Source organism: Indicator indicator, chromosome 11 (genome assembly GCF_027791375.1).
Source record: "Indicator indicator isolate 239-I01 chromosome 11, UM_Iind_1.1, whole genome shotgun sequence".
NCBI classification, from domain to species: domain Eukaryota; kingdom Metazoa; phylum Chordata; class Aves; order Piciformes; family Indicatoridae; genus Indicator; species Indicator indicator.
In genome coordinates, this window is record NC_072020.1 from 30,025,916 (window position 1) to 30,049,589 (window position 23,674).

The window sequence follows — 23,674 nt, forward strand, 5'->3', positions numbered from 1 at the left end:
TCAGGACAATGGCTTTTTAAATGCAAATACATTTTAATCTATCTGATACTCAGCATCCTGCTGCTTCCATCATCTTCCATGGTTCTCTTCCATTCTTTGATCTGCTACTCTGCTCTCATATAAATTGAAGATAATTCCTGACAAAAGTAATGCTCTTCCACCATCCCTCTTCCTTTAGAAACTCTTCTCTCTTAGCAGTCTCTTCCAACTTCCATCAGCAGCAGGAAGGCTTAGCCACTCTGAATTTCTGGATCACAGACTGTGAACTTCAGGCAAACCATAAAACTGCCAAAATACATTTCCACCTTGGATCTCCCACTTTTGTGGTGATAGCATGCCATGTATTTTTAGCTTCATCAGTGTCTCAAGCTGTTTAGATCCTTAGTTAGCTGTAAGGCAAAAGCTAACTGCCTGCTTTACCTCACATTTTAGAAATGTGGACCTTCCAAAAACTTTACATTCTACTACCTGATATGGATTACAGGAAACTGTCTTGAATCTTGCAGCCTTATTTTCTTTGAATTGCACCTGGGTCCAAGAATCCTTCATTTAAGAATGCCAAAGGTTTAAAGCCTGTGTTAAATAGTGGAGATTTTGGTGTCATTTAAATGAGAAATCTCCAGCATGGTGACATGAGAGCCCTGGGGCTGTTTAGTCTGGAGAAGAGAAGGCTGAGAGGGGATCTGATCAATGTCTGTCAATATCTGAGGGGGGGTGCCAAGTGGAGGGGGCCAGGCTCTTTTCAGTGGTGTGCACTAATAAGCCAAGGAACAACAGGTACAAGTTGGAACAAAGATTTCACCTCAACATGAGGAGAAACTTTCCAGTGAGGGTGACAGAGCACTGGGACAGGCTGCCCAGAGAGGCTGTGGAGTTGTCTCCTGTGGAGATTTTCAAAACCCATTCCTGTGCAGACTCCCCTGGGTGATCCTGCTTTGGCAGAGGGGTTAGACTTGATGATCTCTGGAGGTCCCTTCCAGCCTCTAATATACTGTGATAAGCCTCAGTATGGATTATGCAATAGATCATGATATCTAGGGCAGCTTTAGCCCTTGCAGGGTCAAGGCACTTTTAAAGATGAATAAGCTGAATTGAATTACCTTTTAATATCCATGGGTTTGGAAGGTTTTCATATGACTAATTGATCTGATGATCTCAGTAGATACTACTTGATTTAATTCTGAGTAAAATTACGCTCTTATCTGGGCTTTTTTGTTCTGTGGCTCAGAGAGTGAAAAGTCTGATAAATTAGAAGAAATCCTCAATCTGCCAATAGCAGTAAGATTTTGTTGTCATGAACAGTCTTGTAAGACAATTCTGTTAAACAGACAAAGTGGAATCGCTCTATTTAATCATTTTCTAGCTTAAGTTTAACAATAAGACATTTGACTTCCTTTAAAACCGATGCCTTATTGAAGAAGCAAAGATACAATTCTTGAGATTACTTCTTTCAGAATTAAGGTCTTTTGATATTAATATTCTCTAAGAACGTGTAACTGTGAATTTCTCTCATTTTGTTTCTTTAAAAGAAAACCATGTCAAAAAAACTGTTCTGATTTCTTCCTATCAGCAGATTAATTTGACCTCAGCACATTCCGCTCTTGAAATAACATTTTAGAATAGCTCTTGAAAGCATTTTAGATGTGTTAACTAATGAAAAGATATGGGAACAGTATATTGCTTTGATCTCACCAAGCTTCTCAGTCCTTAACAGAATTAGGAAGAAAAAACCTACATAATTTCAAAATCATTGCAGTACCATTTTTGTTTGTTTGTTTGCTTTCTGTTGCCAGCTAAAGATATTGCAAGAAAACAGATGTAGGTGATAAAGGGAATTTGAAGAGACTCTAATTCATACTCTTAATCTGTTAAAGACTGAAATACTCCTATCTTCTCTAGAGTAAAGAATTTGAATGTCCAGGTAACCTTACCCCATTCCTAGCCTCCTTTATACCCAACTCAAAATCATTCTTCTTTTCTGAATCTTCCGTTGCTTTCTTTTACTTTATAATTTAAGTACTGCCTGAGCAGTGGTTAAAGGAGAGAACCACACCTTAGGAATTCACTTGGGTGTTGAGCAGTGGGAGCTCAAAAGGGCATGTGATATTCCAAGTATTCATTAAATGATCGGGGGGGGCAAATAATGAATGAGGATGGGGGACAGAGTCTTTTCAGTGGTACCCAGGGAGCAGCAGGTAGAAACTAGAACACAGGAAGTTGCACATAAACAAAAGGAAAAACTTTCCTGTGAGGGTGATGGAACACTGGACAGGCTTTCCAGAGTGGTTGTGGAGTCTCCTTCTCTGGAGACTTTTAGATCCCTGTGCATAGGACACATTCCTGTGCAACTTGAGCCAGTTGAAGCTGCTTTAGCAGGGAGGTTGGACTGGATGATCTTTAGAGGTCCTGCTGCTGTTCTGTGATTCTGGGTAGCTCTTGCTCACAGTCCTGTGTTCTATGATCTCAGCTAGACAATTCTTTTCTCTGAGTTGGACCATTATAGCTCTGCTCTGTGCATGTGCTTCATTTTCCTGGCTGGCTGTTCGGTGCTTTTTCGGTATTGTTCTGCTCATCGTACGTCAGGACCGAGCTGCTTTCACGTCTCTTGCTGTGCTCATTTGGTAGCAGGGGTTCCCAGTGCCTGATGGATAGTCAGCCCTCATCATGCTTTCCATCATGTTGCCCTACAGTCTGACTGTAAACATCCGCCAGGCTGCTTCCTTTGAATTGCTGTTTAAAATTATCCAACAAATACAGCTAGATCGACACATCCTCCTACCACCTTAACCAAAATAGTTCTCACTGCTTCCTTCTACTCCCCACTCTTTCTTTATCCATCTGTTCTCTTTTTCCCTCATACTTGGATTCTGAGTTGTTGGAGCAAGGACTATCTTATTTATTCTGTCTGCACAGTGACTAAACAGCAGGGACTAGGAGGGACAGGGACCTGCTGGAGAAGGGTTTTGAGGATGATTAGAGGACTGGAGCACTGCCTTATGAGGAGAGGCTGGGGATTAGTGTGGAAAAGAGAAGACTTAGAGAGGGTTTAATAAATGTTTATAAATATCTGAGAGCTGGGTGTCAGGAGGGAGGGGACAGGCTCTGGTCACTTGCTCCCTGTCATAGGACAAGGAGCAATGGATGTAAGCTGCAGCACAGGAGGTTCCACCTCAGCACATTGGGGAACTTCTTTACTGTAAGGGTCACAGACCACTGGAAGAGGCTCCCCAGAGAGGTTGTGGAGTCTCCTTCTCTGGAGACTTTCAAGGCCTGTCTGGATGTGTTCCTCTGTGACCTGAGCTAGATTGTATGGTCCTGCTCTGGCAGGGGAGTTGGACTTGATGATCTCCTGAGGTCCCTTCCAACCCCTGACATCCTGTGAGCCTGTGACTTAGTTCATTAAATAATGTGAGTAGTGAAAAACATGAAACGTCTACATTTTCAAGCATATGCTCCAAAGCAGTTCTTCATTAGTGTCAGAACCAGAGTACAGTATCAGGAAAGGGAATATATGGACATTCTGAATGCTGCCAAAGGTAAACACAGTGCACAGTAGCAACTGGGAAAAAGTAAATGTCTGATCTGTATTTAGAAAAAGATTAGCATGGCCATACAACCACTGCAGATATTTCTTGTAGTTGACAATTCAGCTGTTTCTTTTATTATTTGTTCCTGTTATCTGCATACTGAATTGGTTTTTGGCATAGGATCCTCCAAAGCAAAGCATAGAAGGTGCAGAAAAATAATATTCTGTGTGTTATGTACAGATTAAAGAATCCATTAATAGGGGAGAAAAAATTGATATAATTAAATCTTGAGAAGTGCTTTTGACTGAGTATATACATGTGCAATTATGTTTTTATTTAACCAATGAAAGGGAATGACTAAATCAGTTTCACCCAACATTTGTGTAGTTAACTCTGAAAGAGAATTTGCAGTGTTCATGGTCTGGGTACAGTTCAGCAGAAACTTGTTAATCCACATCTTCTGAAGTACTGCCACTCATCAGCAAGTTTTGATATTGATTGGAAGCCACTGCATTGAAACTATGGCATCTTACATAGGGAGTGAAGAAATGCTGCACCATCTGTTAGCATGGGGCTCTGAGCAATATTTAATGTGTTTGCATCAGTAGGACATGCTGATCTCCAACAGTTTCAACCTATCCATAGAGAGACATTTAAAGAAAAGTAGAGTTAGTGAAATTTTATGATCAGTATGGTCAAAAGACAAATTTTGTCATGTGTGTTATTAGCTGAAGGCAATGTTCAGTCTGGAGAAGGGAAGGCTCTGAGGTGACCTTATTGTGGCTTTTCAATATCTGAAGGGGGCCTACAAGAAAGCTGGGGAGGAACTTTTTAGGATATCAGGTAGTGATAGGACTGGGGTGAATGGAATAAAGCTGGAAGTGGGGAGATTCATGCTGGAAGTGAGGAAGAAGTTCTTCCCCATGAGAGTGGTGAGAACCTGGAATGGGTTGTCCAGGGAGGTGGTTGAGACCCCATCCCTGGAGGTGTTTAAGGCCAGGCTGGATGAGGCTCTGGCCAGCCTGATGTAGTGTGAGGTGTGCCTGCCCATGGCAAGGGGGTTGGAACTAGATGATCCTTGTGGTCCCTTCCAACCCTGACTGATTCTACGATTCTATGATCAACAGTGTAAAGTCCACCTTGAGGATGGTCACTAGTGGTGTGCCTCAGAGGTTGGTACTGGAGCTACTACTGTTTAAACGTCTTCATTTATTACCTTGCTGATGTGGTTAGAGCTTCCTCAGCAAGTTGACAGAAGATACAAAACTTGGAGGAGAGTGAATATGGCAAATAGTTGTGCTGTTACTCAGAGGGACTTTGACAAGCTGGAGAAATGGGCAGATGCAAACCCCATGAAAAGGGTTCAGCAAAGGCAAGCACCAGGTCCTGCACCTGCAGATAATTGTCCCCATGCACATGCCAGTGCAGGCTGGAGGCTGACTGGCTGACAAGTGCTGCAGAGAAAAGAACCTGGGTGTCCTGGTGGACAAGTTGTTCAACAAGAAGTTGAAGGTTTCTAAGAAAGTGCAGTGCCAGAAGAAGGAGTTGGTTCTTCCCCTCTACTCTGCATTGATGAGATCACATCTCCAGTGCTGCATAAGGGGTTAGACTCCTGAGTACAAGAGAGACAGAGACATATCAGTGAGGGTCCAGCAAGGGCCAGCAAAATGATTCATGAATGGACTAGAGCATCATATCTATGAAAAGAGACTGAGAAAGCTGGAGGTGTTAAGTCTGGAGCAAAGAAGGCTCGAGGGGAATCTTGGGTGGCCAAACACTGGAAGAGGTTGCCCAAAGAGGTTGTGGAGTCTTGCTCCTTGGTGATGTTCAGGTCCCAGCTGGACACAGTCCTGGGCAACCTGCTTTACCTGACCTTGCTTTGAATTGCAGTTGGACTTGATCTCTAGAGGTGCCCTCCAACCTCAATGATTCTATGTAAATAAGGATTCTAGTGAAGCTGACATATCAAATTAAATAAATAAATAAATTATAAGTAAGACTTCCGATTCAAGACTCAGTAATACTTTCATTATAGATGAAAATACTTGTGCAGTGGGCACAAGTAAAAAGCCAGGAAATTCTCTCTGAACACAAGAAGAGCACACATCCTATTTAATCTTTGTGATCACTCAGGAACTGGAGGGTGGTATCCTTTTCAACATTTACCACTGTAAATGGAATATGAGTAACTTCTGCTGTCTGGATTAAGCAGGTGGTATATGCAGAAGTATATTAAGAATGATAAATCAGGTTAGTATTATGTCTTATCATCCAAGAGCTCTCAGGCAGCTCAAATTTACTAATAGACTAATAACTCTAGAAGTAATTAAATGTTGTAAAAGTAATTTACTTACTATATCTTATGGAGATTAAGAGCTGAATTTTTACTTGCAAGGCTATGGAAAATCTTATGTATTTATAAAAAAAGAAGATATTTAATACTCATCTTTCTTTAGAAGCATATCGTAATGGCACTTTTACATGAATTCATATGGACATATTTTTCATTTTATTAATTTAGCTCTAAATGAAAAGCTCTTTCATCTTTTTTTTTTTTTCCTTTTTCTGTTCTCTTCTTAGAAGTCTCATTTTGGAATTTAACATTTTTGTCATTACTTTGCCACTCTCAATGCATGAAATAGTTCCAAGGCAAAATGCAAGGAGTGACATAGACAGGAAATGCCAAGAGAGATATAGTCAACAGTTGAACTCTGTGCTGCATTCATACTCTAAAATTAAGTTGTCCATATATTGTGTAGCAAATGTCATTCATTCCATTCAGCAGATGGAAAAACTGAGACTGAGGTGCAAGAATCCATTCCAGTTTACCAGTCAAACTAGTAATAGAAACAGAAATAAAATTAAAATCTACTTCTTCCTGGTTATATGTTTAGAGTTAGAATAGCTTTAGTTTATTGTGGTAAGGAGGAGTTGTCCTACACAGTTCAGAAGAGGTGTTGATGATAGGGCTGTGGCTGGTGCTGTTTAAGCAGGAGGCACTTGTTTGCTTAGGGTTTACATCTGCATGCCCTGGTAGGACATTCTGACTCAGTTTCAGTTTCTGAAAAAGGGCATTGAGCTGCTGCTGCTGCTAACAGTCAGGAATATTCAGCTCAAGTGAAATGGCCTTGGCAGAACAGAAATATAGCTTAACATGAGTGACTACAGAAGAGAGTGACTACAGAAGGTAGTCAGTGAACCAGAAAAGCCAGTAAAGCAGTTCTTCTGGCTTAGAAGAATCTGGTTTCCTCTGTCTCCACATTTGAGATACTAGTGGCTTCAAATATATGTAAGAATACTCTGAAATCTACAGAGCATCATTGTTCTGAATTTCTCTTTGAGTGCCTTCTGTTCCAGGTTATTATTGATTGCCACTACCTATGGATTTGAAGGGGCAATATTTATAAAGATGGAAATGAGCTACAAAACTCCAAAAGTTTAGCTGCATAGTCTCAGAATTCATAGTACAGATCAGAAAATCCATGTTTTTATGGTGGCTTTAGAAAAGCAATGTAATTATGGATCTATCGTTCATAACCATTCCATGATCATATTGACAGTTCGTGGGATTTTTGGATTGTGTGAACAGGAGATGGACATTTGGAAAGAGTGGTGGATGAATGAACCTCGCTTTCCTATCTGGTTAGAAATCTGTTATAGGGAAATAGAATATGAATCTCAGAATGGCTTAGGTTGGAAGGAGCCTTGGAGATCATCTACTCCGTGGGCAGGGATGTCTGTCAACTAGACTCAGCTACTCAAGGCCTCACCCAACCTGGCCTTGAACAATCCCAGGGAGGAGGCATCCACAACCTCCCATGGCAGTATATTCCAATGTCCCACCACCCTCACACTGAAGAACTTCTTCCTAAGATCCAGTCTAAACCATTCCCTCTTGAGGCTATACTCTAGAGGCAGAGCTATGGAGAAGTGTTACTAAAAAAAAAAAAAACACCAAAACTTAGTAGTTTAGTTTACCATTTATTGTAATAAAATTTAAATTAGTAAGAAAGGCTAAAGAGAACAATTCTGTCTTTAAAATGATTTATGAATAATTTTTAAAATGTGTTTGTATATATAAAAATAATAAGGTGAGGGAAGGTATGATGCAAACATTCAGTCATATCTCTTTCTTGTAATGAGATGTGAGGGTGGGGTAGAGAGGTTATGAAGAATAGATACTACAATGTCCTTACAAGTCAATCTAATCTAGAATTGACAGCCAGCTCAAGTCTGGGTGATACTCTATAATAATTGATTACATGGGAATTTTGAAGCATGCATGCTCACTGGGCAAACAGAAGATCTCAATCATTTACACAGTTAAATTTCTAATTTGTACTTAAGCTGTAACTTGGTTCATAGGTCTGAGTCACAACCACCTGCCAACTTTCTCCTTCAAAATGCCCTTCAGGTATGAGTTCCTGAGAGCAGAATTGAATGTATGACTTCCTGCAGGAAGGATGGAGAGAGACTGTTTACAAAGGCCTGCAGGGACAGGACAAGGGGCAATGGCTTCACACTAGACAAGGGCAGATTTAGATTGGATGTTAGGAACAAGTTCTTCACTATGAGGATGGTGGAATACTGGAAGAGGATTCCCAGGGAGGTCGTTGAGTTCCCTTCCCTGGAGATATTCAAGGTGAGGCTGGAGGAGACCCTGGGCAGTCTGATCTAGTTGGGGATGTCCCTGCTGACTGTGGGGAGGTCAGACTGGATGAGCTTTGGAGGTCCCTTCTGGCCTGGACCATTCTATGATTCCATAGAAGAGTTGCTATAAATAATGTTGGGTTGATGTGTGTACCTATGGAAGGACATTTTCCTTACCCTGTATGAAAGAAACTGTTTACAGTTTGGTTTTCTATGACTTGTAACAACAGCATGAAAACCAAATTATTTTTCTTGTATCTGTGCAGTGCACTGGGCTAAACCTGAAGCTTTGATCACTTCACTCAAGGTAAATTCAGATCAAGGTAATCTGAATTTTGCCAAAACTTTTTGGTTTGGAGTTTGTCAGGTACAGGTTTTGTCGACACAGTAGTTTACATGGATGTGGTAAAATGTCCTTGGAGGTTCACTTGGCACTCTTCCTTCACAGTTACTCTTTTTCTCCTCAAGGGTAAGGTGAAAAGGTTATTTTCTGTGCTGGCCCCAGCATATAAGCTGTTAGCTGGACAACTGTGATGTGAACTTAGTGCATAAAGAGCAAGGCACAAGATAAATTTTGGGGGATAGAGTGTTTCATTAACTCACTGCTTCCATTCTATAGCAACTCACAGAAAGATTTGTACATATGGTACAATGAATTCAGTTGTACTTAAAGAGTATTTTTGTATAATAAATATTTGCTTGGCTCCAGGCAGTGACCCAACAGGTACTTGAGTGTGGATTTTGGCTTAAGAGAGGTTTGTGCATGTTGGTATGTTGCATAAAGTTGCACATTACTAAATCAGATACATTTGTGCACTATCTCTGGGGTCAGAAAATTGTATTAGGATAGATACTATGTTCCTCTTTTGTTCTCCACAGCAATGGAGTTCCATGAAAACCTACACAACATAGGAGCAAGAGAGGGCTTGAAAGAAAGAAAACTGCAGAAATCTGTGGAAAGTTTTACATGGAACATTACAATTTTAAAGGTAAGGTGTCTTCTTTTGGGTAGTTACTCTATTTTTCCATTCACAACTGATACTCTAATATTATTACTGGCAAATTATTCAGTGTGTCAGTTCATCTGGATTTCTTCACCTCTATAACTATACTTAATTTAGTGTATATGGCTTCAGAGCACAGCAAATTCTGAATGTGAATTTTTCTGCTTTTCTGTTGTTGAGGGGTGTTGTTTCACCTCGTTTGACGTTTTCTTTCTACAACCTTTTGGCATTAACAAGGTCCAATGTGATCTTGAATATGTGGGTGTGAAGTGCTGAGTATTGATTTCCCTGAAGTCCATGGGATGGAGTCTAGTTGGAGACCTGTATCTAGTGGAGTCCCTCAGGGGTCAGTACTGGGACCAGGACTCTTCAATATATTCATCAGTGACCTGGATGAGGGCACAGAGAGCACTGTCAGCAGGTTTACAGATGAAACCAAGCTGGGTGGAGTGGCTGAGACAGGAGGGTTGTGCTGCCATTCAGTGAGACTTAGGCAGGCTGAGAGCTGGGCAGGGAGAATGAACTCCAACAAGGGCAAGGGGAGAGTCTTCCAGCTGGGGAAGAACAACCCCAGGTATCAGGATACTCTGCCCTGGTGAGGCTGCATCTGGAATATTGTGTCCAGTTCTGGGCCCCTCAGTTCAGGAAGGACCTCAGGGAACTGCTTTAAAGAGTCCAGCACAAAGCCACAAAAATCATGGAGTGGAACATCTTCCTTATGAGGAGAGCCTGAGGGAGCTGAGGGCTCTGTAGCTTGGAGAGGAGGAGACTGAGAGGTGACCTCATTCGTGTTTATAAAGATGGAAAGGGTGAGTGCCAGGAGGATGGAGCCAGGCTCTGATGGGTGATGCCCAATGACAGCACAAGGGGCACTGGTGGAAATTGAAGCATGGGAAGTTCCATGCAAACATGAGGAAACATTTTTTTCCCTGTGAGGGTGACAGAACCCTGGAGCAGGCTTCCAAGGGGGGTTGTGGAGTCTCCCTCTCTGGAGATATTCAAGATTCACCTGGATGGGATGTGTTCCTGTGTGATCTGGTCTAGGTGATCCTGCTTTGGCAGGGGAGTTGGTCTGAATGAGTTTTCCAGGTCTCTTCCAGCCCCTAACATTCTGCAATTCTGTGTGCAATTGGGCTGAAAGGAAGCTATGACACTGTTTAAACCCAGATTTGGGATTTGAAAGGACACAAGAGTGTTAAGATTAATGCAGTTATTGAAAACAAAAGGCAATTATTGAAAACAAAAGGCAAGCTGCTGGTATTGCAGTTAGAGATGAATGGTGATTAATGCTACAGACCAAACAGATGAGTGATCCAGACTGGAATAAGTTGAGTGTATATGAGCTGGAGATTCTCTCTGCATTTTGTTGAGAACTTGTGCTCGTTTTGTAACAATTGAGTGATGCAGTATAAAAAAGGCAGGGGGACCCTTGAGAACCTAGAATGTGGCACAGTTGGAGTTTCTTATTGCTAGTCTTTCATCTTGGCAGAGTATATAAACCTTTATACAGAGAGCAAAATTTTGTCTCTTAATTTATTCCCCTGACACTCTCCTTATCGCCCAAATTATTCAAGTTTTGGGTTTCCATCCACTAATGAGTACTTCTCTCCCACTCAATCAAATATTCCCTCACTACATTAAAGTCTATTTTAATTCTAAAGAAACTTATTTTCTCCTATGCACTTTTTTTTGTTGTTGGTTCTTATTGAAGACAGAATTCCCTGTTGTCTCCTCTTACAGTGCACTACTACAGAACAGCAGTAATGCACCTGTATTTCTCTAGCTTTCCATGCTAGTTTCAACTGTTAAGATTTCACAGTGTTACTTGGTGCCTCTTGGTGGTGTACTGCAAAGATCAATGTCTTTCTCAACAACCTGGCTGAGGGGATTGAGAGTACCCTCAGCAAGTTCACTGATGATACAAAACTGGGGGGTGGCTGATACCTGTCAGGCTGTGCTGCCATCCAACAAGATCTGGATAGGCAAACCTCATGAAGTTCAAGAAGGACAAGTGCAGGGTCCTGCATCTGGGGAGAAATAACAACAGACACCAGTACAGGTTAGGGGCTGCCCTGCTGGAAAGCAGCTCCACAGAGAAAGACCTTGGAGTGCTGGTGGACAGCAAGTTCTGCATGGAACAACAATGTGCCCTTGTGGCCAAGAGAGCCAATGGGATCTTGGGGTACAGCAAGAAAAGTGTGTCCAGCAGGGCTAGGGAGGTTCTTCTCCCCCTCTACTCTGCCCTGCTGAGACCACAGCTGCAATCCTGTGTCCAGTTCTGGGCTCCCCAGTTCAAGAGAGACAGAGACCTGATGGAGAGACTCCAAGGGAGAGCCAGGAGGATGCTTAGGGGACTTGAGCATCTCTCCTATGAAGAGAGACTGAGAGTCCTGGGGCTGTTTAGTCTGGAGAAGAGAAGACTGAGAGGGGATCTGATCAATGTCTATCAATAGCTGAGGGGTGGGTGTCAAGTGGAGAGGGCCAAACTCTTTTCAGTGGTGCACAATAATAAGCCAAGGAACAACAGGTACAAGCTGGAACAGAGAAGATTTCACCTCAACATGAGGAGAAACTTCTTTCCAGTGAAGGTGACAAAGCCCTGGAGCAGGCTGCCCAGAGAGGTTGTGGAGTCTCCTTCTCTGGGCACCTTCAAAACCCACCTGCATGCATTCCTGTGCAGACTCCCCTGGGTGATCCTGCTCTGGCAGGGGGGTTGGACTGGATGATCTCTGGAGGTCCCTTCCAGGCTCTAATGTACTGTGATACTGTGATGCAGAGGAGGATTAAAAAGAGGTGACATTTGCTACAGTGTGCACATTTAATACATTCTAAGAGATGTGTGCAGGTTCTGCTTGTAGCTAAAAGGACCAGACTATCACGGTTCCATTATTTGAAGACAGCCTATGGGATGTGTCAAGTGCCATTTCTGGGCTACCTAGGGGAAAGAGAGTCGGTTCAGTGGGTTTGGGCAGATGTCAAGGAAATAAGTTCTTATCCCTCCCTTAATTTTCTGTCAGAGGTGTCAGATAACAGCTTGGATAGGCAAATCTGTTTAAATGCTGCCTGAAACAGCAGTACCTTTGCTTCATCTTGAGTTTCCCATTCAGAACATAAGGGTTGGTGGGTGGGAGGCTTGCAGTTGGTGAGCGACTGCAATGTGAAGTCGTGATTTCTGCATGAGCCAGGAATGAGGGAACCCACATGAACTGGCTCTTCAGAGCACATCCTGGCTTTTGTGCATATCCTTAGCTAGAAGGCCTTCCTTTTGAAGAGATTATTGAGAAAATCTTTTCAACACTGACTTGCTTGCTTTCTGCTTGGAGATTAAGGTCCTCTCTGTAGGTACAGTTTGCCCTGTAATGAATAGTTTATCAGAAAAATTGGCAAGGTACTTAACCAAGCCCATTTTGGAAACTTCTAAGAGGAGATGTTGTAGAAAGTTCTGATATGTTGTTGCATTTTACTAGCTCTAAAAACTGTGTGAGGACAGGGGTGGAAAGGGAATGCTCACATCTTTTAGAGTAAACATTGATCAAGAGAAGGACAATCTGAGCCACTGTAAGAATATTTTTTTTCCTGTGGCTTTCCCTTCCTCCACCAAATTAACTTCCCTCTCAAACAGCACAAAAAGTAAATCCTTCTCTGTTCAGTAGCCTCAAATTTTGCTCTTCAGCAAGCAAGACAATTGAGCAACCAACACTCTGAAGGCAGTGCCGTGCTTAGATGGATTTAACTTTTTTGTTTTTCTTGTGATTGGGAGCAGCATTTTACACGTTCTCTTGGCTGTGGTGTAGGAATTGCTATGTGGCTCAGAAGAGTAGTGCTAAATGATTGTGCATGAGCGCCATCCTCAGCTCCCCCACAGAGGAACTGTAAAATGCTCACATGGCATAGCTGATTTATTCTCCAAACAGATTAAGCTGCATTTTACCCTCAAGGTACATATTGATTTTTTTTTCCCTTCAATGGGGACATTTTGACTACAGTTGATGCAATGGAAAGTCTGATAAAAGAAAATTGACAACTTAGTTCTATGGGAACTCTTTGTTTAGAACATCTGACATAGCTATTAAGTACCTATGTGTGCATGCACATGTTACAATTATGAGTTTAAAGGATTTTCTTCTTCCTAATTTGAATCATAAAATGTTAGGGGCTGGAAGGGACCTTGAAAGATCACCCAGTCCAACCCCCCTGCCAGAGCAGGAGCACCTAGACCAGATCACACAGGAACACATCCAGGCAGGTTTTGAATACCTCCAGAGAGGGAGACTCCACAGTTCCCCTGAGAAGCCTGTTCCAGTGTTCTGTCACCCTCACAGGGAAAAAATTCTTCCTCATGTTTTCATGGGACTTCCTATGCCTCAACTTCCACCCATTGCCCCCTTGGGGATCATTGAGCAGAGCCTGGCTCCATTCTCTCAGCACTCACCCTTTACATATTCATGAGCATTAATGAGTTCACTCCTCAGTCTTCTCCAAGCCACATAACCAAATCTTTTATCGGTGCAGCATGTTTGAATTCTGCTGAAGTACCTCCATCTAGTTTGTGTTATGTGTATATGCACACAATCCCCATCCTCCTCACCCCCTGTGTATGCACATAGAGACATTTGGTTAGCTTAAGAACATCACTTAAAGTAAGTCTAGTCTGCTATAGTGAACCCTGTTGCCTAGCTGAGAGCTTTAGAGATTGTATGTTGTTGGAACATTCCTGGCTTTCAAACAGACAGTTTGCAAGAGCATTTGCTGGTAATTTATTTATTGTTATTACTCAGACTGATAGCACTCATATTTTCTAAACATAGATAATCACATTTTCTGCCAGAAAGAGCACACAGTTGAAGAAAGAAAATCACTCTGAGTGCTGTTGCAGCAGACTCCTACAGCAACCTTATGTAACAGTGTATGGACTTTCCTGGCATAGCAAAGCTTTGGAACAAACCACCATAGGCTCAGAATCTGAGATGCCCATAGGAAGAGTTTAACAGCATCTTTGATATAAAAGACTACATAAGAGTCTTTGCAACAAAAAGCTCTTCTGAACTCAGAGTTCAATGGAAGTCCTCGAAATGAAGGTGGGACTCCTAGATCCAGCATTTGTTAGATGCTTCTTGTGCTATGAGTCTTTAAACTTTTTTTTTTTTTTCAATAAATAACCTGAATTTTATAGACCAAATCTGCAAGTGGATTCAGGCAGCACTGCTGTCACCACAGAGCATTCATAAAGATTCTGATAGCTGCTGCCTAGTACGGTAGGTGCTCAAAAAACCTCCCACATCCCAGTTTAGTTTGAATATCTGAAACTACTAGTCTCTTGATGTTGCTGGTCTAATGGGATTTTGGTTCCTAATTCAACCCATTTTTAGAAGTTAGGAAGGTAAGTCCTTTATGTTCTGAATCTGTAAAGGCACTCAGAGCACTGCAGCTGGGTATGGAAGACTGCAGTATGTCCCATTGTGTACCTAGCAGCCACTGTGAAGAGAAACACATTGAGAAAGGAATACTGGCATCTCACTTTTTGTGTGGTGGGTTGAAATTACCCCCCAACTAATTTGGGGAAACTAACCCCCAAAAATAAAATGGCCAGACCAGCTCAGTTTGGGATGGAAGCAAATGAAGCAAACTAAAATCTAGAAATATGAAATGCCATGAATGTGTACAAAGTATATAATAGATGTACAATATAGAGATACTTACAATTTATAAACAACACAAACTCCTCAGACCCCCCTGGGTGGGTCCAGGGGGACCGTTCGCCTCCTCCCTCACTCCCTCACAGGCGTCCAGACAGAGATCCCCTGGCAGGGCCTTAGGAGAGGGAGAGAGGAAAGTTGCAAGCCGAAGCAACAGGAGAAGAAAAGAGAGCAAGAACTGATTATGCCTCTGCTCTATATCCCATTAGCAGTCCAATGAATTATATAGACTTTATCAGTATTTTTCTTTTGTATCCAATGGTAATTTATTTTCAGTCTTTGCAGTCAGGGACTAGGCTAAAGTTCCCCCTTCAAACTGTGGCACTTTAGCTGAGAAGAACTTTGGGTCCCAGATGATACTGATACAGTTTCTTGGGATTTTTTTGTTGTTTTTTTTTTTTTGAGGAAAGTTCATGCAGCTATTTCAAATGTCATCTCTACAGTTTTACTTTCATATTCACACATGCACTGAAGAAGCTGTTAAACAAAAATCCTCAGTAAATTCCTACCAGATTGCAAAGGGAGTTGTGCTGAGACATTCTGGTTGATGCTGTATCTGATTGACTCTGAAATGATATCTCATTTCAGAGGTATGAGAACTCATTAGGATCCACTTTAGTTTCATTTTAATTAACTTTCAGGAGTGTCCTTGGTTTGGCTAGGATGGGGTTAATTTTTAATTAAAATTTCACCCCCCACAGGAAGCTGGGAAGGGTTATAGCCAAGACAGGCAGCTGAACCAGCCAAGGGGGTATTTGACACCATGCTGATGTCATGCCTGCTCTATAGGGGAGGGCTGGCTGGGTCAAGCCTGGCTGCTTCAAGCAAGTGGTTGGGCTTGGGCCACTGTGGACAGTGCTGCATTTTGTATCACTCACTTTCTATACTATTTCATTAGTATTATTGTCATTCCTGTTTCTTTTTTCCATTCCTGTTTCTTTTTTCCTTTCTTTGTCCTGTTGTATTAAACTCTCCTTACTTCAACCCCCATAGGGTTTTGCTTTTTTCTCATGATTTTCCTTCCCATCCCTATAAGGGGGCAGTTGTGTGAGTGGCTGAGCTGATGGCTGGGTCTGAACCACAGGATCATAGAATGGTCCAGGCCAGAAGGGACCTCCAAAGGTCATCCAGTCTGACACCCTACAGCCAGCAGGGACATCCCCAACTAGATCAGGCTGCCCAGGGCCTCATCAAGCCTCACCTTGAATATCTCCAGGGAAGGAGCCTCAACCACCTCCCTGGGAAACCTGTTCCAGTGCTCCACCACCCTCACAGTAAAGAACTTGCTCCTAACATCCATGACAAAGAGCCACAGTGTAAAGCCACTCTCTCTTAGCCAAAAAGGTCAAAACAAACAGAAGATTTTTGATGCCAATTAAAAAACCAGAACTAAACAAAGCACAGAACAAGGAACAAAACAGAGTCATTGTCGCAGGCACATTGGGATGGAGAGGTATGAAGAATATTGAATTGGGCTTCCACATTAGTTCACATGCTTTATCTTGTTGCTTATGAAAAGTTTGTGAATGTATATCAGATATGTTCTTTGATGTTCTGTAAGGCCTTTCTCATGTCTGTCTACAAAACAGCTTGTGCTTGATTCTCCCTGTGAAGCTTGTAAATATCAGTATGTGAAATAGGGATGAAAGCTCCCCAGCACTCAGCTCTGTTAGTGTATTTTAACCAGGGTGAAGGAAGGGGAGCAGTGATTGCCATCTGCTGTGGTGAGGACAGTGCTCTTGCAGTGCTTTGCACTTGTGGTGTTCCCACTTGGGAATGATCACAAACTGCCTGTTAACCACATTGCTGGGAGTTCTGTGGTGTGTTTGACAGACAACACTAAGGACTGAACTCATTTACATTTCAACTTCCATGAGGTGAAAGTTTGTCAAAGGCAGTCCTACCATATAGCAAGAAACATATGAGTTTGGTTTTGCAACTGCTCCAGATTTTAGCACTGAGTTGTCTCCACGAATCAGCTTTGTCAGTTAAGCAGCTGAATAGGGCAAGCAGTGTGCCCAGGTAGTCAAGAAAGCCAAAGGCATCCTGGCTGGGATTAGAAATGCTGTGTCCAGCAGGAGCAGGGAGGGGATTGTCCCCTGGGACTCAGCTCTGGTGAGGCCACACCTTGAGTATTGTGTCCAGTTTTGGGCAGCTCAACCCAAGAGAGATGTGGAGGTGCTGGAGCCAGTGCAGAGGAGGGCAAGGAAGCTGGGGAAGGGCCTGGAGAATAAATCTGATGAAGAGCAACTGAAGGAGCTGGGGATGGTTAGTGTGAAAAAGAGGAGGCTGAGGGGAGACCTCATTGCTGTCTACAACTACCTGAAAGGACATTTTGAAGAGGTTGGTGCTGGCCTCTTCTCACAGGTAATTAGTGATAGAACAAGAGGGAATGGCCTCAGGCTGTCACTGGGTAGGTTTAGACTGGACATTAGGAAAATGTGTTTCACAACAAGAGTGGTCAGGCATTGGAATGTGCTGCCCAGGGAGGTGATTGAGTCCCCAGCTCTGGATGTATTTAAAGGTCATTTGGATGTGGTGCTTGGGGCTATGGTTTAGGAGTGAACCTTGTAGAGTAGGGTTCTGGGTTGGACTTGGTGATCCTGAGGATCTTTTCCAACCTGAATATTTCTGTGATTCTGTGATTCTATTCCTTTGAATGATGGGGGGTTTTTCTACTTCCTGTGATAAATCTGCTTGACCAAGATTTGAGCCAGTGATAGGTTTCTTGCATTGACTTTGTAATATGCATTTTATCAGAGCAGATCCTGTATCCATTTGGGGCTGGTAATAAGGGGAAAGACATCCAAGTAGTCCATAGATCTGATAGATACTCATGTTCCAGCCTGCAGACAACTGACTATGCTATGAACTTACTTTTTAAATCAATGGCATCTACTGTGAAAATCAGAATCTTACGCAGCTGCAGAGTGCATGGAACATAAAGAACTGAAACTCAAGAGACCTTGGACAAGAGACATTTGATATATTACTAGGAGGAAGGTTTTTGAGTTCTTTTTAATTGGTGGGGGGGGCAATTTTAAAAGATTTGGATTACTTTTTTATTTTTTTAACTTTTCTACCTTTCAGATGCATTGTGTTACTGCTCAGCAGTGTTTACTGTGGCTACAACTTGGATTTTTAAGATGCATACTGGTTTTTTTTCCCCAGCATATGGCTTCATGATGGTTCATGGACAGATCTAGGTGCTTCACATCAATTGGGCAGACCTCTCTCACCTGAATTTGTGCTACACTTGGTAGCAGTGGCTGGATCTTGTTTGATCTGTGGATCTAGACATGCCAGTAGATAATAACACACTTTCACAAGCATTTTTTCTCAGTTCAGCATCATTTAGAAATCAATTGCTTCATTCTAAGTGTTGGAAAAGGGAGTAAGGTACACAGATTCATTTTTCTGTGTCACCCTGGTCTGAGCTTGATCCCACTTGGCCAAATGTACATAGTCACTTCTCGCCAGCAATAATCCAGCCACTTATCCCAGATCCTTTCTTGTCTACAAAGTTTATCTTCCTTGATCAGTCTTGTCCAGATGTTCTCAGAGTCCTCCTTAAAAATCCAGTCCTTTGAGCTAAACTCTGCCTTCCTCCTTCTTCTCTCTTCTCCATCCAGTATTCTGTTGCTTCTCAGTGTCTAGTTTTCTCTTCTGGCAGTTTTTCCCCTTTGCTTTTCAGTTCATATTGGCCCCTCTTTGCCTTCTCCAGAGAACCCCCCAGATGACACTTACTATTAGTTTATTTCTCACCTTACCTGATTTCATTATATTCTGCAATCTTCTCCCTGCTCTGCATTTTTGGTTTGCTCTCTCACTAGCTTTTAGTCTCATTTCCAAGCTCTCTCATTCTTTTTGAGTTGTTAGTCCTTCTGCTTGTCTCTCTTTTTATTTTCCAGGCTTATTTCAATGCGGTAGATTTTGTCAGTCTGGTTTCGTTCTGTATTCCAAACCCAAATGTTGCCTCAATCTTTCCCTCCTCTGCTCACCTGTATGATCCCAATTCAGCGTGGCTGCATGGTGTTTGTTTTTCATTATTTCAGATCTAGTCTCTACTTTGTATGGTAAAGTCCAACTTCCCTCTCTGCAGTCCTAGGCTTCTCGCCAGGTCAGTCCCAGAGATCGCTCTTGCCTTGTCCTTTTCTCCCTCTGCCTCCTCACCAAAGTCCCTGTCCCAGGCTCTTCCTTCTGCTCCTCCAGGCTGGCTTTTGGACTGCCTGCATTGGCAGCCCAGTGTTGGTGGTAAGACAACTTGGAGAAGCCATCCAGGAAACCCCAACTTTTTCCTCTAACGCAGATTCATTTCTGTGTGGGAATGGAGCATTCATTGTCTTGCGACATTGCCTGAGTTGTCAAGAGATGAGAAATGATGGAGAATAAAATTCTGAGTGATTGTACCAACCACATTCAAAATCTGATTTTTTTGTTTATTAAAAGCATGTCATTTGGATCCAGTGTTCTGGGTCCCTGAAGTCACTTGAATTACACATCTCTACCCAAAGTGGGATTGGGAATGAATGATGGAAGAGTGTTAAAAAAATCCTGACAATGTTTTCCTGTCTTTATTCTCAAAACTGAGTGAACCATATGGAGGAGGTTAAGGAATAATATTAAACAGTTTATAATAATAAAATCTGCCAATGGCAAAAATCCTGTATAGAAAGTATCAGTTCAAGTAGCTGAAGTTTGGCAAGCATTTAAGCAGCTGAAAGCATTTTGTTTTTTTAGATGAGAAGTTTTGGGCAGCCTTACTAATAGTCTGTTGCTAGCAGCACTGCCTATAATAAACAACTTGATTAAAGTTCCAGAACTATACTCTACAAATCCATGTAAGATGGAACTTGGGCTAGAAACAGATGCACTCAAGATATGACTCATTTAGTCTGCTGGAGTGTTTTAAATTAGCTTTTAGTTGTTTGTCAGTTTGGGAAAAAAAGTATTATTAAAAAAAAAAAGTAGCCCTGGTTTTCTTCAGAAAAAAATATTACTGAAGTTTATGAACTTGGTAAACTTCTACATTTTCCCCTGATCTAGCTGGAGGTGTCCCTGCTCACTGCAGGGGGGTTGAACAAGATGACCTTTGAGGGTCCCTTCCAACCCAATGCAATCTGTGAATCTGGAATCAGAAAGAAAAATCCTTTGGCAGTTAGAGTCTTGGATAAAGGTGGGGGACTCATTATTTCTTTGAAGATAGCTGCGTTTGTTTTGTTGGACTGACTCAAATGCCTAACACTGCTTACTTTGTAGGATAGTATGTCTGTTCCGAGTTGCTAAAGAAGTAAAGCTGAAGTATCACACAGTGAGTGCACGCATTTTTGTCTGGCTGCCATTCTACCTCTCCTCCTTCAGTTTTTAAATCAAAAAGAAAAGTTGGATTTCAACTTTATGTGGCAGAGAAGGAGAGGCAACATGTCTGCTAGAAGAGGCATTACTATCTCTTCAGATGTCTGTCAGGAGCCAGAATTTACACAGAACAGATATGAGTACCCCAATTACAGGAAAAGCTGCAGTCACCTTATAAGACATTATAGGAACTGACAGCCTCAAGCATCTGCAGTACCTGAGGGGTTTTTGTTTGTGTGTTTTTCTCCCCTTCAGTTGGAAATGACACTGTTGGGGATGTGGTATTTTTGGAGCATTGTTTACTTTTCTGTAAGCTGTGGGGCAGCTCTTCTGCTTCAGGAGTGCAGACAGTGCTGACTTTCTGCACGTGTTTGTGAACTCCTGTGTCCACCAGGCAGGTGTGCTCACCACACACGACAGCCTTGCTCATTCCTTACTGATGGGCAGGGTAGGGAGACAGTGGCTGCAGGAGAAGCAGTCCACAGTCTGCTACTGAGAGATGGGACATAAAACTGTTGGAGAGCTTTAGTCAGAGATGGGGTGGCTAATTCTGCAGGACAAAGCCAAATCACCTAATTTTAGGGCACTTTATCTTACAGCTTTATATTTAAAACTTAACTACTATGAAGAGTAAGAGTACAAATAAAGAGGGACAGCAATAGCACTGAGCAGCAAACAACCCTGTAAAATTTTTGTCATCACTGCCCTTTTTATATCACAGAATCACAGAATGTTAGGGGCTGGAAGGGACCTCAAAAGATCACCCAGTCCAACTTCCCTGCAAGAGCAGGATCACCTAGAGCAGATCACACAGGAACTCATCCAGACAATATCTCCAGAGAGGGAGACTCCACAACCCCTCTGGGCAGCCTGTTCCAGTGTTCTGTCACCCTCACAAGTGAAATAATTCTTCCTCAAGTTTCCATGGAACTTCCTATGCCTCAACTTCCACCCATTACCCCTTGTCTTGTCACTGGGCATCGCCGAGAAGAGCCTGGCTCCATTATGTTGCTTGCCAACTTCTATTTTCGTATTTTCTTCATGCTTTAACAAATATTGATCCTTTACCATGCTACTACTGAATGAATCATATTGATAGGAAAAAAAAAATCTCAAAGAACCAAAGCACCAAAACAGTTCAGTGGCTGAAGTATTAAAATCAGCCATCACAATTTTTTCTGTGCAGAAACATTTGTAGTTCCCAGGGATTAATAATAAAGCACAGATTACCTTCCTGAAAGTTGTTAGGTAGAAATCATCTCTGGCCCTTTGTTTATGCAACCAGTTCAGGATCATGCAGGATCACAGGATGTTAGGGGTTGGAAGGGATCTCTGGAGATCATGGAGTCCAACCCCCCTGACAGAGCAGGACCAGAGAATCTAGTGCAGGTTGTACAGAAATGCATCCAGATGAGTCTTGAAAGTCTGCAGAGAAGGAGACTCCAGAACCTCTCTGTGGAGCCTGTGCCAGTGCTCTGTGACCCTCACAGTGAGGAAGTTCCTCCTCGTGTTGAGTTGGAACCTCCTGTGCTGCAGTTTCTAACCACTGTCCCTTGTCCTATCCCAGGGTGCAAGTGAGCAGAGCCTGTCCCCTCCCTCTTGACCCCTAGCCCTCAGATATTTAGAAGCATTGATTAAATCCCCTCTCAGTCTTCTCCAGACTAAACAGCTCCAGGTCTCTCAGCCTCCAGAGGAAGCAAAGAACTTGGTTCTTACTAACATCAAATATTCCAATTTTGAGTTTTGTTTTGTTTTGGGTTATCAGAGTTTGGGAGTTTTGTTTGGTTTTGTTGTTTATTTTTGTTTGGTTGGTTTTTGTTTTGTTTTAGCAAGGCAGCTGTACCATTAATGTGAAACAAACAGGGAGGAAAACAAAGAGAATCCTGTGATCACACATTATTCTGACTGCATGTATTTCTTACAGGGACAAGCTGATCTTCTCAAATATGCTAAAAATGAAGCACTGGAGAACCTGAAACAAATCCATTATGCGACTCTTTCATGTGGACTCAATAAGCCAGGCACTGAAAATGCACAGATCTCAAAGCCCCGCCGAAGCCTGGAGGTCATACCTGAAAAAGCAGGTGATGAAAACGGAGAATGAGAGAACACTCTCCCCATATTTATGGAGTTTATAACTCTGTGACCAAGTGTAGCTGTGTAGGACATTTGCTTTTGCACTTAACTGTTGGGAAATATTTGGAATTTTGGTAAAGCACAACTGGAGAAGCTAATCACAATCTTATCGAAACTGTGAATGTATGTAGCAACTCTGCTTGTGAAGCCAACGCCGCTGTGTAACACGGAGCGATGTCCTTGGCCAAAATATAGCACCTAGATGTAAAAGATACTGTATTTCAGTAACAGAGTGCTGAAAAGCTCATTGGTGTGCCATAGAGAAATGAACATTTTCAGCTGAGCTGTTGACTAGAGGGAAAGCAGTTGGAAAGATTTGACAAGGTTTTCAAAGGAATCGGCGGCGCAGGTCCTGTATTCCTTTGCACAGTTAGTTCAATTGTGCTGGTGAGGTGAATGATTCTTTTGAAAATCAGGTCCAATTAAAAACAAAACACAAAGGGTAGAATCCACATATTTCACACTATGTGTAATTCAGCCACTCGGATTTTTGGGGGGGTTTGAAGTGGTGTTGATTTTCTTGTTGAGCCATAAATTAAATCGAGAATGTAATTAGATGGTGATCACTGACTTCAGTGCACTATAGGAGAGCCATTATGTAAAAGGAAAATGTGCAATCAATCTGATAGCCTCTGTCAGAAGAAGATACAAACCTATTTTGCCTAAGATCTGCAGAGATGTGTGTAGATAATGTGACCAAACTGCAAGCAAAACGTTGTAAATAGTTTTTCATTTTGTGAAGTGAAGTGCTCATACGGAAAAACAAAAACAAAACAGTTTTATGAGGTTGCTCCCAGAAAAGGAAAGCTTTTAATTAAAATTTTAACTTTTTTTATTTTTCAAGTATTTTCTTCCTTACAGAATAGGTGATATCTCAATAATAAGGTTTGTCAAAAAAACAACAACAACAAAAAAAAAATTAAAAAAAATAATTGCTGTTCTGTTTTGGTTTTCAGACAACATTAGGTAAAGGTTATTGTAGCTGATATGCTCATTGTAAAATGACTATCCCGACCGACAGTGTTCTCTTAACTTGTTTTTGATTTAACAGTCAGATGGACTCTTATCATTGCAGAAGCTAATAAATTTGAAGAAAAACAAGCAAAAATCCTCCAGAGATGAAAATGCACTTTTTGTTCCGTTGTGGGGGGGAGGAGAAGGAATATGGTGATGTCGGTTGAAGGGCATTGCTAATTTACAGGTCCTGAAGATATGCACTCTACATGGATTCTTATTTTTGTAGGCAATTCAAGAGGCTGTTTCTGCAATTTAGTTCGTAATGAACATCTACATACATAGGACATAG

The 23,674-nt window shown here is 42.0% G+C and overlaps 1 protein-coding gene across 1 annotated transcript in view; it reads left to right on the top strand.

Moving 5' to 3' along the window:
- Positions 1 to 23,461, top strand: part of PLCL2 (phospholipase C like 2) — a 119,012-nt gene extending 95,551 nt beyond the window's left edge. Inside the window, exons 5-6 of the mRNA XM_054384738.1 lie at positions 9,057 to 9,166; positions 22,157 to 23,461. Coding sequence (XP_054240713.1) covers positions 9,057 to 9,166; positions 22,157 to 22,336 — 290 coding nt within the window. The 3' untranslated portion in view covers positions 22,337 to 23,461. The remainder of the gene's footprint in view (positions 1 to 9,056; positions 9,167 to 22,156) is intronic.
- The last annotated feature ends 213 nt before the right edge of the window (positions 23,462 to 23,674 follow it).